This window comes from Hypanus sabinus, chromosome 2, assembly GCF_030144855.1.
Source record: "Hypanus sabinus isolate sHypSab1 chromosome 2, sHypSab1.hap1, whole genome shotgun sequence".
Classification (NCBI taxonomy): domain Eukaryota; kingdom Metazoa; phylum Chordata; class Chondrichthyes; order Myliobatiformes; family Dasyatidae; genus Hypanus; species Hypanus sabinus.
In genome coordinates, this window is record NC_082707.1 from 143,533,382 (window position 1) to 143,548,329 (window position 14,948).

The 14,948-nt window shown below is 39.3% G+C and overlaps 1 protein-coding gene across 3 annotated transcripts in view; it reads right to left on the reverse strand.

Annotated features, from left to right (window-relative positions):
- Positions 1–14,948, reverse strand: part of strn3 (striatin, calmodulin binding protein 3) — a 174,652-nt gene that overhangs the window by 102,894 nt on the left and 56,810 nt on the right. For all 3 annotated transcript variants that reach the window (XM_059956184.1, XM_059956193.1, XM_059956202.1), the window contains exon 4: positions 954–1,035. In XM_059956184.1, the coding sequence (XP_059812167.1) occupies positions 954–1,035 (82 nt within the window). The remainder of the gene's footprint in view (positions 1–953; positions 1,036–14,948) is intronic.

A 14,948-nucleotide genomic window follows, 5' to 3' on the forward strand; every position in this document is an offset into this window, starting at 1 on the left:
TGTTGCTAAACACAGAGATCGTGGATAAAAACTTCCTGGCCTCTACCAGAAAGCGCAACCTGGGAAAGAAGTTTATCTTTCAGCAGGAAACGATCCACAGCGCACTGCCAGATCATCCATGGAGTGGCTTCAAATGAAGAAAACTGATGTCCTTGAGTGGCCTAGTCAGAGTCCCAACCTTAATTTGATCGAACATCTCTGGTAAGACCTCAAGATTGCTCTCCACCGCCATTTCCCAACTAATCTGGCAGTGCTTGAGTAATTTTGCAAAGAGGAATGGGTAAATCTTGCTCTGTCGCTTTGTGCAAAGCTAATAAGAGATTTATTCAAAATGATTACTGGCTATAATAGCTGTGAGAGGTGGTTCAACTAAGTACTGAGCAAAAGGGAATAAGCTGCTGACGTTTTAGTTTTCGAATTTTTAGTTTTTTGTGTTTAACAAATTTTCCCTGTTTTGTGGAGGCTCTACTGTGAAAAAAGGACCATGTGATTCACAAATAAAAATTCTCAGTTAAATTGATTAAAATCCCTGATTGTAATACTCATCTATGTGAACATGGGATTACACTACATAATCAAATGATTTTTCCAACTTAAGTATAAAATTAACTAATGGCTATCTGTAAAAACAGAAACATAATCCTGTGCTGACCTGTAATTATCAATGAATATAAAATAAGCATATACAAATTAAGATTGAATAAATAGAGGGTAAAAACTTCTTAGAAAATTAATTGAGTTTGGAGGCCTTATATATTGATTATTATATATCTGATTGTTTATTTAAACTATTAATTATGTATTCTCAAATGCTTTGTATTCATATTTCATCTATGTTTTTCTTTAAATTAATAAAAAGATATAAAGGGAGAAAATTAAGTAAACATTATATTCCTCCCCCCCCCCATCTAACTCTAAAATGCTAGAAAGAGAGAACAAATCAGTTTACTTACTGTCTGAGTAACTGTCTGCCTTGTTTCCAAGTCAACTGACTGTTCTGAGGTCCAGGTGGCACCTCTGTGTCTTTGGTTTCATCTACAAAACAAAAAACACATTATCAAAAGATAATAATAGCAAAACTCCACCAAAGTTAAATACAGCCAGCAACAGACAATATTGCAAACACTGAAGTCATGCCCCACACAAAATTGTTCTGCAGAGGACTATCTGCATCGTGGGCTCAAAGTTCTTAAGTATTTCAAGTGATATTGTTTGGGTTTACATGTAGGTGAGAGCCCCAATCTGTATATAGATGCCAACAAAATTAAAATGAAATTGGAAAGTAAATTTTGTTGTGTTAAGATATGGAATTTTTTTTTCCAATCACCAAATAGTTAGAAATTTCAATGTGTTTCTGATCTAAGAAACTGAAGCCCAAACATTGTGCTCTAAACATATGCATTTCAAAAAACTGTACCAAAGTAATCTCTTAATTAATAAAATCTTCATACAACATACTTGGTTTCTTTTCTTTAGGAAAGTTTATTTTTAAGAATGACAATTTAGTTTGCTGAAGAAATGCTCAAGGGGAAATGGTGCGCAATATATACTCTCATTTTTCACTTGGTAAAACCTGATGGGAGAAAACGGCCTTCTCCAGGCTGTAAGGAAATAGCCCAATGTGAACTCTCATTAACCTTGAACTTTCTAACTTCCTCTACTAAAGTCTGTAGATGTCCATATCAGGCCAGTAATTACTTTACATTTGCAAGCTGCTAAGCTGTTCTATTCCTCATAAAAATAATGTAAACTCCCAAAACAAATAAACATACTTTATTCCTACACACAGACACAGATTCAGTTCAGAAAAGGAACAATGAACTGAAATGGCAATTTTCCTCGCATCATGCAAATACACTACAATATGTGAAGATGGTGGAGTACACAGATGCAGCACCCACTCCAGGTCCAATTAAAGATTATTTGTTCTCTTGTACATCTTTTTTACCATCACAAGTCACTGCTGGATACAAAGAACATCAAGAACAGCAGAACTAACTGTCAGTGAGTTGCCAATAGCAATTGAGCTGGTATAACTGCGTATCGTTGTTGTTTGGACTTGTTGTGTACCGTTGTACCAAGACAGTCTGTAATCCAACAAATGGAGCGAGAGATTATCTTGGATGTTTTTATTGGAATTGCAAGACACTGCTGGACATTGGTAACTGCAAATCCAGTTCACTGGCAAGATAAAACTGCAGGGGAGCTACATTGCTTAGCTGTGGCAAGAACTAGGCCTTGACTGCATGTCACCTGTTGCAGTCATCCAGGGGTGGAGTGCTGAGTTGGTGTGTGAGAGAGAAGGGGTCTCTGTCGGGTGCACTGGAACCCATACTGGGTTGGGTCTGGCCCCTCCTATCAGTGCTGCCCTCTGATGTTCACTTGGTGGAAGAACAGGCTGGATCAAGACTATCTACTATCATCCACTGAGGGACTTGGGCTATATCTTTTTCTGCGCGGTGATGATAGTGTATTTTCCCTTTACATTTGATCTCCCAAGATGCAACGTCACTTTTCCCTTCAATTTTTTTTTACATTTTTAGAACTGCAGAGGAAGCTTAAATTGCTTTAAGGTCATATTGAATACTTCGCATTCTTCAGGCAATTAGATTCAAGATTGTTTAGTCATTTCCAGTACACAAATGTAAAGGAGGATGAAATAATTGTTACTCCAGATCCAATGCAGCATACAAAAAACAAAAGAACAATAAAAAACACCCATAAATATAAATAAGGCAGCTTATAAACATAGATTAATTGTATGTCTATTAAATAATACTAGGCATAGTAGTGTCTGTATATATGGCGACTGACAGAAAAATGATAAAAGTAATGGTGGTGGGCAAGGTGATGGGGTGAATAGTGGATGGAGGTGTTAATCAGCCTCACTGCTTGGATAAAGTAACTGTTTTATTTGGAAAGTCCCATGGTCCTGGCATTGATGCTACTGGCCTTTTACCGACACCTTTCTGTATAAAGGCAGGTAGGCTGGTGCCAGTGATGTGTTGGGCAGTTTTGAATACCTGTTGTAGAGCCTTCCTGTCCATCACAGGGCAGTTTCCATACCATGCAGTGATGTAGCAAGTTAGGATGCTCTCTACTGTGCATAGTCCACATCTCCTTAACATCCTCAGAAAAAAAAACAGCATTGGTAAGTTTTCCTGAATGTGCAGTATATGCTCTGTGACCATGAAAGGTTGTAGGTGATGTGCACTCCCAGGAGTTTGAAATCACGCATCATTTCCACTGCTGAGCTGCCAATGCAAAGACGGGAGAGAGTAGGATAACCATCTGCTTTGACTTGTTGACACTGAGGAAGAGATTATTTGCCTGGCATCAGACCTCCAGCTCTTCCACAACCTCTCTGTAGGCCGTCTCATTGCTGGTGATAAGCCCCCATCACTGTCGTATCATCAGTGAATCTGACTATGTGATTACTCGGTGTTTGGCTATGCAGTCATGTGTGAGCAATGTACAGCAAAGGACTCAGCACACAACCCTGGGGGCACCCGTGTTGAAGATGATTGGGAGGGAGGAGCTGTTGTGCATCCTGACTATCTCTGGTCTATCAGATAGAAAAATCAATGCCCAGTTGCACAGAGGTGTATTTTGACTGATTAGGAGTTTATTCACCAAACTCTGTGGGACAATAGTGTTGAATGTCAAACTGGAGCTCAGAAAAAGTACTCTAACATGTGTCGTTGTTTTCTGGTTGTGTCAGGGCCAGGTGCATAACAGATGCCATTGCACCTGTTTTAGAGTGTTTCTATCCATACATATTTTGATGAGTGTCCAATGTGGGAGGAATAGTTTTTGATTAACCATGTACAGTACAGCACCAAGGTAGATGTGTGTGTGAGAGAGTGGGGGGACAGAGGGGAGAGAGAGAGGGGTGATAGGGGGGGACAGTAATTTTATGTATTACACTGTAGTGTTACCATGAAAAGAAAATCATCGCAAATGTGAGTGATGATAAACCTGATTCTGATCATTGGTCTCTTCAATGGACCAAAAATAGGAAGAAGGCAGGGAGAGGGGAATCATGGCTTGGGAAAGGGAAAGGGAGAGGGGAGGGAGTAGGAAGCACCAGAAGGACATTCTGTAATGATCAATGAAATAATTGTTTGGAATCAAATGACCTTGCCTCGTGTCTCAGGGCTGGGTGTGTCTGCACCCTCGCCATCTCTTGCTCCTGGCACTCCTTCCCTGCTAGCTGAACCACCCCACATAAACACACACTCCACCTGCTATTCCCAACATTCTTTGCTCCTGCCACATTTACAAACTCCACTCTGTTCCACATTAACAAATACAGTATTCCACAAAACCCTTAGGCACCCTAGCTATATATATGTGCCTAAGACGACTGCACACTACTTTATGTTAAATGTATTCTGAAACATGTTTAAAGCTGCATAAAATACACTTATCACAAAATACTAACCACACTTTAAATCAGCTATCCGTATTACCAACTAAAATTGTAAATTTTAATTTGAATTGCATTAAAACAATTTTCTAGTTTACACTGTGGTATATTCTTAATGAACTGAAACAAGAATTACATTAAATATATTTGAGAAGGGGTCATTCACTTTAAAGAGCTAGGCTTTTTTTAAAACAGCTTGTTAAAAAGCTTACTGGTAAACACAATTAGTGGAAGACTGTATGCAGGTGGGCATAACAGTGTTTCTAGTGGAAAGATTTCAGCAATTAGAAATATTGTTAAAGTTACTGATACATATCAGACCATTCAGTATAGACAGAACAATCATCACACATTCTGATAGGAAATGGCAAAAATATGTTTTTTTTTCTTCAGACGACGTAAACAGTGAACGTGATACTGGATGAGTAATGATTTACAGAGTAATACAACATTGAGTTAAATTGTTGACCTTTACTTGTTGACTTCAGTTAGGTGAATGACCACAGTAATCCTAATTAATTCAAACTCAGAACTTTATTGCATTAACTTATTTTAACAAATGAAAATATCCATGTAATTTATAAATTCTACTGTTCCTTTTAAAAGGAGTCTCTCAAACTACTTTTTTTTAGTTATATTGAATATAGGGGTAAAATTAAGCCATTTAGCCCACTGAGTCTGCTGCTTCATTCAATCATGGCTGATTTTTAATAATCCTATTGTCCTGTCTTCTCCCAAAACCTCCTTAACAATCATCTCTGTCTAATAATCACTGCTTCAAATAAATCCAATAACTTGGTCTCCACAGTACTCTGTTGGAATGAATTCCATAGATAAAGCATTCTCTAGAAATCCCCCTGAATCTCAGTTTTAAAAGGATGGCCTTTATTCCGAAGATGTGCCCTCAGATGCTAGGCACTCCTATATAAATGGAAAGATTTTCTCCATACCCACTCGATCCAGGCCATTCAGTATCAATGTGATAAGTTTTAATGTGATCCCTCCTTATCCTTCTGAACTCTATCAAGCACAGATCCAGAGACATCAAACTTTTCTCATATGTTAAGCCTTTCATTCTTGGCATCATTCTTGTGAACTTCCTATGAACCCTCTCCACAGCCAGCACATCCTTTCTTAAATATGAAATGCAAATTTTCCACAGCATACTTTTTTCAGAAAAAAGATTAATTAAATAAACTAATTAAGTTCAAGAGGGGTGAAACCCCTCGACCAATTGGGTTGCATCTGTACAAAAACTAGAATCTAGGGAAAAATTAGCAGAAATGTTATTACACACATACTGTAAATTATTAGAAAAGTGCAGTATCAGAGGATTGGTAAATAGCTAATCTAATACCTATATTTAAGAGGGATAGAAAATAGGCAGCATGTTTACAATCAGGAGAAAAGCATAACTGGAGACATCATATGATTATTAATAAATGTCCAAATTTAGAACATGGAGCTCACTCATTATCAGAGAATGGTTGGAAAAATAGTACTGAAGTACATAAAGGTAAGCAAATATGGTACAATCCCTAACAAAGAACACAAAGAAAGCACATTAACTCTGACTAATCTAGTAGAAGCACTACAAAAATATTTCCCTTGCACTGTAGAGTGGCATAAAAGACAGCTGAAGATGTTAATACATGTACAGTGCCTCCTCTACTTGCAGACAGCACTACTGCTAGATTACAAAATAAAAAGGAATGAATTTTAACAGATTTTTGTTGCAATGATGCTGCAATTTTTTTGAGATGAAAGGGCAGATGAGACGTGCTAGCAATTCCACAAGGTCATTAATAAACACAGAATGGGCAAATAATTGATAACATCATGATGAAGAATCTCAGGTTGCATCATCCATTCTTTATTCTCCTCCATAGATGCTGCCTGACTTGCTGAGTTTCTCCATCATTTTGTGTGCGTTGGCAAAATAGTGGTCAGGTTTGGTATGCTAAAAGTGAAATAATATATTTGATTGGAATAAAAAGGAAATTATTTTTCATTTTCTAGCACATAATTCTCTGTAACTTCTCTGCCATCTCTCCCCCCCCCCCCCACCAAAACATTCCACTGGGATCACTCCCTATGCAAGACCCTCGTCCATTCCTCCCTTCCGGTACTTATCCTTGCAAGAAAAACACATGCCACACCTGCCCCTGCACCTCCTTCCTCACTACCATTCAGGGCCCCTAATAGTCCTCCCAGGTGAGGAAACACTCCACATGTGAGTCTGCGGGGTCCTTTACTGCAACTGGTGCTCCTGGTGTGGCCCAGACTGGGAAACTGCTTTGCCAGCCATCTACGCTCTGTCCGCCAGAAAAAACACAATCTCAATTCTACTTCCATTCCGACATGTCAGTCCATTGCCTACTATACTGCCGTAAGGAGTGCCACACTCATGTTGGAGGAGCAACACCTTATATTCTGGCTGGGTAGCCTCCAACTACCAGTAATTGTCCTAGAACCTAACCTTCTCCATTCCCCATTCTCCTCTCTCACTGTCTGTCCCTATCTGCCCATCACCTTCCTCGTGCTCCTCCCACTTCCATGGCCTCTGTCCTCTATCAGCTTCTCCCTTCTTCGGCCCTTTATCTTTCACCAATCTTCTTCCCAGCTCTTTACTTCACCACTTCCCCTCTTCCAGTTTCACCTATCACCTACAGCCTTGTATTCTTCCTCCTCTCCCCCACTTTCTTACACTATATTCTCATCTTTTATTTCTAGTCCTAATGAAGGGTCTCAGAACAAAACGTCAACTGTTTACTCTTTTTCATAAATGCTGCCTGACCTGCTGAGTTTTTCCAGCATTTTGTGTGTGTTATCTTGATTTCCAGCATCTGCAGATTTTTTTCATTTGTCATTTTTCATATGGCAGGTATGAGTTCAAGTTGAGAAGAACAAAGAAAAGATGGAATACAAATACACCATTCACTTGAAGTTGTGCTACAGTTAGCAAACCATAAAGAACATCAAATCATGCTCTCTGGATTTTCTCTAATGGGCACAGCAATTAAAATAAAGTTGTTGTCATAGACTGAGTCTGAACCTCAGTTAAACCACCTTTATAATACTACGTTCAGTTCCATTTTCCACATAGGTCATCTTCAGTCTTTCTTCAACAAAATCCATCAAGGTAACACTTATCTTCTGATTTGGAGTTTCATTTTAATATATATTCATGTAAAATGAATTCAGGATAATATAGTTCATCAGACAGAATAAACAAAAACCTGATAGCACATACTACCAGGCTCAAGGACAGCTTCTATCCTGCTGTGATAAGATTACTGGATGGACCCTTCATACTATAAAATGGCATCCTGGCCTCAGTATCTAACTTATTATGGCCTTGCATCTTTTTGTCTGCCTGCACAGAAACTTTCTCTGTGACTCTAACACTTAATTCTGAATTGTTATTGTTTTTCCCTTGTACTACATCAAGGTACAATGTGATAAAATATTATTTGTATGAATGATATGCAAAACAACCTTGGTGTATGTAACAACAATAAACCATAACTAATCATAACTAATTTAAAATTAGAAGACAGTCATGTACATACAAACCCCATTTCCAGAAAAGTTGGGATATTTTCCAAAATGCAATAAAAACAAAAATCTGTGATATGTTAATTCATGTGAACCTTTATTTAACTGACAAAAGTACAAAGAAAAGATTTTCAATAGTTTTACTGACCAACTTAATTGTATTTTGTAAATATACACAAACTTAGAATTTGATGGCTGCAACACACTCAACAAAAGTTGGGACAGAGGCATGTTTACCATTGTGTTACATCACCTTTCCTTTTAATAACACTTTTTAATCGTTTTGGAACGGAGGATACTAATTGTAGTAGGTTTGCAATTGGAAATTTTGTCCATTCTTGCTTGATATAAGACTTCAGCTGCTCAACAGTCCGTGGTCTCCATTGTCTGATTCTCCTCTTTATGATGCACCATACATTTTCAATAGGAGATAGATCTGGACTGGCAGCAGGACAGTCAAGCACACGCACTCTGTGTCTACAAAGCCACGCTGTTGTAGCCCATGCAGAATGTGGTCTGGCATTGTCCTGCTGAAATAAGCATGGACGTCCCGGGAAGAGACATCGCCTTGATGCCTTTTATGGCTATATTCAACCTCGTATTTCTGTGGTCCAAAATTCCCATCTGCTTCAAAAAGGCATTTTATTTTACCAGTACCCAAGAATGGTGTAACAACCTGCCTCAATGAGTATGATCTGGTGGTACTTATATCAACTGTAATGATGTGCTTTGAAAGGTTGGTTACAGCACAAATCCATTCTCACCTAAAAGACAACTTGGACTTCCTCCAACTTGTCCATTGTCATAACAGGTCAATAGCAACTGCAATTTCTCTGGCTCTTTGTTCTGCTCTTGACCAACTGAACAACAGGAACTCATCCATCAGACTTTTAATCATTGACTACAGCTCAGCTTTCAACACAATTATCCCATCCAAATGCATCATATAGCTTCAAGACCTACCTCTCTGTACCCCCATCAGCAACTAGATACATGTCTTCCTCGTTGGAAGACCAACCAGTGAGAATTGGTAACAACATCTCCTCACTGATCATCCACACAGGTACAGCTCAGCTGCATGCTTAGATCACAGCTCTACTCTCCATATACCAATGATTATGGTTAAGCACAGCACCAACGACACCATTAAGTTTGCCAGTAAGACTGTTGACAAACATGGGTGATAATGAGTCAACTCAACAGAGCAAGATAGATCACCTGGTTGACAACCTTTCACTAAACGTAGTTAAACTAAAGAGCTGATTGCCAACTTTAGGAAGGGAAAAGCGGGTAAAGATGCACCAGTCTATTTAGGGGAAATGGCACTGGAAAGTCAACAGCATTAAATTCCTGTCGTTAAAAAAAGATAAACGGACCTGGGCCCACATATAAATGCAAATCATAAGAAAAGCATGTCAGCATTTTGATTTTATTAAAAGGTTGTGGAGAGTTCACCTATCACCAAGCACTACAACAAACCTTTGCACAATCAAAAGTATTCGTAACTGATTGCATCATGGTCTGCTACTGCAGTTCAAATGTGCAGATACATAAGGAGCTGCAGACAATAGTGGACCCTGACCAATATATCATGTGCACATCCCTCCCCTCCACAAGTAATATCTACAGGAGATACTGTCTCAAGTATGCAGTGTCGATCATCCAAGATCTCCACCATCCAGCCTGTGCCATCTTTTCATAGCTGCCATCGAGGCAGGAGATGCAGAATCCTGAAGTCCTACACCATTAGGTTCAAGAATAGTTCTTTCCCTTCAACCATTTAGTTCTTGAACAAAGGCGGCCTATGATTTAGCAACACCTTAACCACTTTACACTAAAATCAACTTTTTTTGTTCTAATTGTGTTTCCTTGTAAAAAAATATCTAATTTATGTTTAATTTATATTTTTTTTGTGAATGCTGCTTATACGATATACCTGCGATGCAATGCAACTAAGTTTTTTGCACATGTACTTGTGTATATAACAATAAACTCGACTTTGGTTTTGACTTTGATGTTCTGCAATGATAGGGTGACTGGCAAGATACTAATGACATAAAGTATCTTGAAGTGAGTTCTGGTGCTAAAGTTTATCGATCAAATAAAAGATGTATATTTTGATTTACACTAATTTGTACTGAATTAAATTTATTTTACACAACTGAAAATTAAAGAAAATGTAAATGCTGAATAACAAACCAATGTGGGAATAAGCTGCCAGCTATGCTTTTAAAATATTATTCAAAACTACTTAATTGGTATTAAGTACCCATGATTAAATAGATACGAAATCTCAGATAAATGGAGTACCAAGTCTCAAGGATCATGAAGCATGTCTCATTACTATTAAGATAAACATCCTGGAGTCGCATACAAGACAGAAACAGCCCTGTTGGCCCAAATGGTCCATGGTAACCAAAATTCACATCTGAGCGAGTTCCATTTGCCCATGTTTGGACGATATCCCTTCAAACCCACCAGGCAGTGGAACTCACGGAGTGGCCTGGGTTTCAGGATCTCCAGGAGCAGCTTGGAAGATGTCTGCCTTCGGGGTGCGGTGCTGAGGTCGACCTGATTCCTCGCCAATGCCACCAACTGAAGCATAGCGGGAAATCGAAACATCAAGATGGGGTGCAGCTGTCGGAGGACTCTGCATTCAAGCGATCTCTCTCTCAATGGTGAGTGAGAGTCTGTTGGCTTCAAGTCAGGGGAACTCGAATAAGCAACGCTACAAATTGCAACATCGAAACAGCAAGCTGATGGCTTTACCTCTCGCTGTGGCTGGAGTGATATCACTCTCTCTTGCATTAGTGACAGAGTCTGCTGAGATGTTGAAGTGTTAAAAAGGACAGTTTCTGATGGCTTCTAGATCATATTCTCTGGAATTTGCTATTGCATGGAGAGTGGGAGGAGGCTGATACTTTGCTGAAGTTGAGCCAGGGGAGGGGGAGGGTTGATACTTTTGCTGCTGCTTGTGCACGGGGGGGGGGGGGGGGGGTCTCTGGGGATTCAATGTTTTTCTGTCATTCACTCTTTAGGGTTTTTTTCTCTCCATTTCATGGATGTCTGTGAAGAGTAAGGATTTCAGGTTGTATAATGTATACATTCTCTGATATTAAATTGATCCATTGAACTTTCTATTCCAGATATGACTAAGTGCCTTTTGAATGCTATTAAGATCCTGTCTCAAACACTTCATTTGGCACCTCATTCCACATACTCACCGCCCTTTTTGGTGAAAACATCACCCCACAGATTCCTGTTAAGTTTCTCCCCTCTCACCCAGAACCTATGTCTTTCAGGTCTTGATTCCCCAAATCTTGGAAAAAAAGTGGTTTATAAGTAGTTAAATCTAAAATGAAATGCTCTGTTTCTATCTTGACACTAAACTTTAAGCAGACTTTATAAAATATTTTGAATTATTGAAAATTTTAATGTACGACAGTTTTCTATGCTCCTGACTTAATAACAAAGCTTATTGTTGTCATTGGCATACAAAGTACATTGAAAATTAGCTTTTTTTTGCAATAGCAACACAGTACATTCCAAGATGACAAACACTGGATAACATATGTTATACATAACTTACAGCTGCAAAATAAACAACGACATTACTGCAAGATTGAGATGGATTTTTTTTAAAAAGTCCAAGCTAATGTCGAGCTTTTTTTCAGGTGGATTCAAGAATCTGATTGCAGTGAGTAAGATGTCGCTGTTGAAACTTCAAGCTCCTGTATCTCCTGCCTGAAGGCAGCAATGAGAAGAGGACATAGCCCAGATTTTTGGTCCATCGATAATGGATGCTGCCTTCCTGAGACATTACATCATATAAATGCTCTTGATGGTGGTGGGGGGGAGGGGGGGGAGGAGCTATACCCTTGATGGAAGTGGCTGAGTCCACCTCTCTGTGGTAACTAGCAGTCCTGTGCACTGGAGTTTCCATACCAAGACTACTACAATGTCACCAGTCAGAATTGGTAAAATGGGTTATTACTGTCATGTGTACTAAGGTACAGTGAAAAGCATTGTTTTGCATTAGTATCATTAAACAATGCACTGAGTAGCACAGGAGAGCAATACTAAATGCAGAATTAAGAACTACGGAAGAGAAAGTATAATGCAGACAGACAATAAGATGCATACCATTAGAAATGGACTGTGAGAACAACAGTTCATTTCATCATACTGGAGGACTCTTCAATAGTCTTTTTAACAAGATAGAAGCTTTCAGACTTTTGCACCTTCTGTCTGATGGGAGGGAGGAAAAGAGAGAATGACTGGGGTTGGTGGGGTATTTTATTATGATGACAACATTAGCAAGGAGCAAGAAGTGTAGAGAACCACATGCAGGGGAGAGTGGTTTTTGTGATGCGCTGAGCTGTGCCCACAACTCTGCAGTTACTTGTAATTGCCTTAACAAGCGATGACGCAGCCATACAGGATGCAATGGTCATTGGTAACAATTTGTGAGGTTTGAAGAAAACATGCCAAATTTCTTAGCCTCTTGAGGAAGTAGAGGCACTAATGTGTTTTATTGGACCAGGACAGACTATTGGTGATGTTCATTCCCAAGAATTTGAAGCTTTCAATCAACTCAACTTCAGCATCATTGATGTAAAGGGGAGCATATGTATTACTCCTTTAAGCTAATGATCAACTCTTTTACTGACATTGAGGGAAACATTGTTATCATGATACCAGGCCACTATTAGTATATTTAGATTCAGTGCAGAATAGGCACTTCCAGCATCCTGCAATTTAACCCTAGCCTAATCATGGGACAATTTACAATGACCAATTAACTTTGAACTGGTACGTTTGTGAATTGCAGAAGGAAACCGGATCAACCAGAGAAAACCCACGCACTCCATGGGAAGGGCATAAAGATGCTTACAGAATTGAACTCCAAACTCCAATGCCTCGAGCTGTAATAGAGTCACGCCTACCACTATGCTACCATGGTGCCCCATCTCCTTCTTTGACATTGACTCATCGTTATTTGAGACTCAGCCAGCTACAAAGGTGTCATCTGTAGATGGAGTTAGAACAGAACCTCGCCATACTTTCACTGTACATCTTTGTGGAGTTTTTCAGCATCTTGATGGCATGCTGAATCTTTTTAACTTTGGGGAAAGTAGATGTGCTAGTGCACCTTCTTTATGATTGCATCTTTGAGGTGGGCTCAGGACAGGTCCTCCAAGATGATGACACCTTGCACCTTGAAGATACTCACCTTCCACTGCAAGCCCATCAATGAAGATGGGTGTGTTTTTCGCTGACCTCTTTCCTGAAGTCGAAAATCAGTTCCTTGGTCTTGACGATAGTGAGCTTCAGGTTGTTGTTACAACACCACACATCCCACTGACCAATGTCACTCCTGTATATCACCTTGTCACCATCAATAATTCTGTTATCAGTTGTAAATGGTTCTGCAGCTATGCTTATCGCACAAGTGTAGATATAGAGTACAGCTAGGGCTAACTAATCAGCCCTGAGGTGAATCTGTGTTGTCGGTGAGAAGGAGGTATGGTTTCAGATCAATACTAATTGTGGCCTCCCAATGAGGAAGTCAAGAATCCAGCAGAGGGAGGTATAGAGGTCCAAGAGCTTGATGATCAAGTTTTCAGGGGATGATGTTGAATGTTGGGCTACAGTCAATGAACAACAGCCTGGTATCCAGCAGTTCCAATTGTCCAGGTGATCCACAGGAGAGCGGTGAGCCAGCAAGATAGCATCTGTTGTAGATAATTGTGGCAATAAGTAAATTGAAGCAGGATTTGAGCCATAAACACTTCATTTCTGTGGTGCAAGTGCTACCAGATGGTGGCTATTGAGGCAGGTCATTCAGCTCTTCTTGCACACCAGTATAAACAATACAATTCTCGAAGCAGGTGGGAACCTCAGACCATAGAAGAGGTTAAAGATGTTTCTGAATACTCCAGCCAATTAGTCAGTGTCAGTTTTTAGTATTCAACTACGCAAGCCTTCAAGGTCTGACACCTTGCAAAAATTCAGTCTCATGAAGGAGGCTCTGATGTCAACCTCCTTGACTGAGGACTGAGTTGTCTGGAGCTGGGGGCTCACATAAGTGGGTCATTATTCTCACTCTCAAAAGTATGCACAAAAGGAATTACGCTGACCAGGGATTGATGTGTCATTGCCAGTAAAATTCCAGAACTGACATACAATATTTCTCCCTTTTGTTGAAAAGCGAGTTGTGACCTGAAATAATCAACCTAAAAGATCTTGGGTGGGAACCAAGACAGAAATCAATAAGTACTTAAAAGGTTAGGGAGAATACTCATTTCTGGGCAAGAACTGGGTAGCCATAGTAATTGGCTAAATGCAGGTGCAAGCATATCTGACATGATGAATTGAACAGCTTTCATCTTCCTGTCATTTTAATCAATGACTTTAAGTCGCAGTCCAGTCATAAATTTATTAAATTTCAGCAGTATCATTGTGTTTCTTCAAACAATTTTTTTTTGCCTGATGTCACTTGGAACTTGTCTCCAACCTATCAATAAATTAATGGATCATTTTTACACATACTAATACACAGTATGCACCTATTTGGGACAATGAATCCATGGCAGCATCCTATGTCAGGATTGATCCTGGGCTGTTGTAAAGGTAAGGCAGCAGCTTTAATCACTGTAGTACTGTATATCAGGAGCTTTGCTTTTTTATATTTTCTATTAAATTTTGCCCAAAATATAACACATTTCTTCTTCAGGTAACGCTGGTATATTTGGCAAGATACTACAAGACTGAAATAGAGTCAAACACTGCTACTGAACAAAAGTTTTAACAGTGGTGCTATTACCTGATCAATAATGCAGAGCTGTGATATTAATACAGAAACCAGATCAAATCCAGGCCATGAAGTGGTGTCAGTAACAGCAACTATAAAACTATGAAATTTTGGTAAAATCCCATGACACCTGAACGGTGATATTTC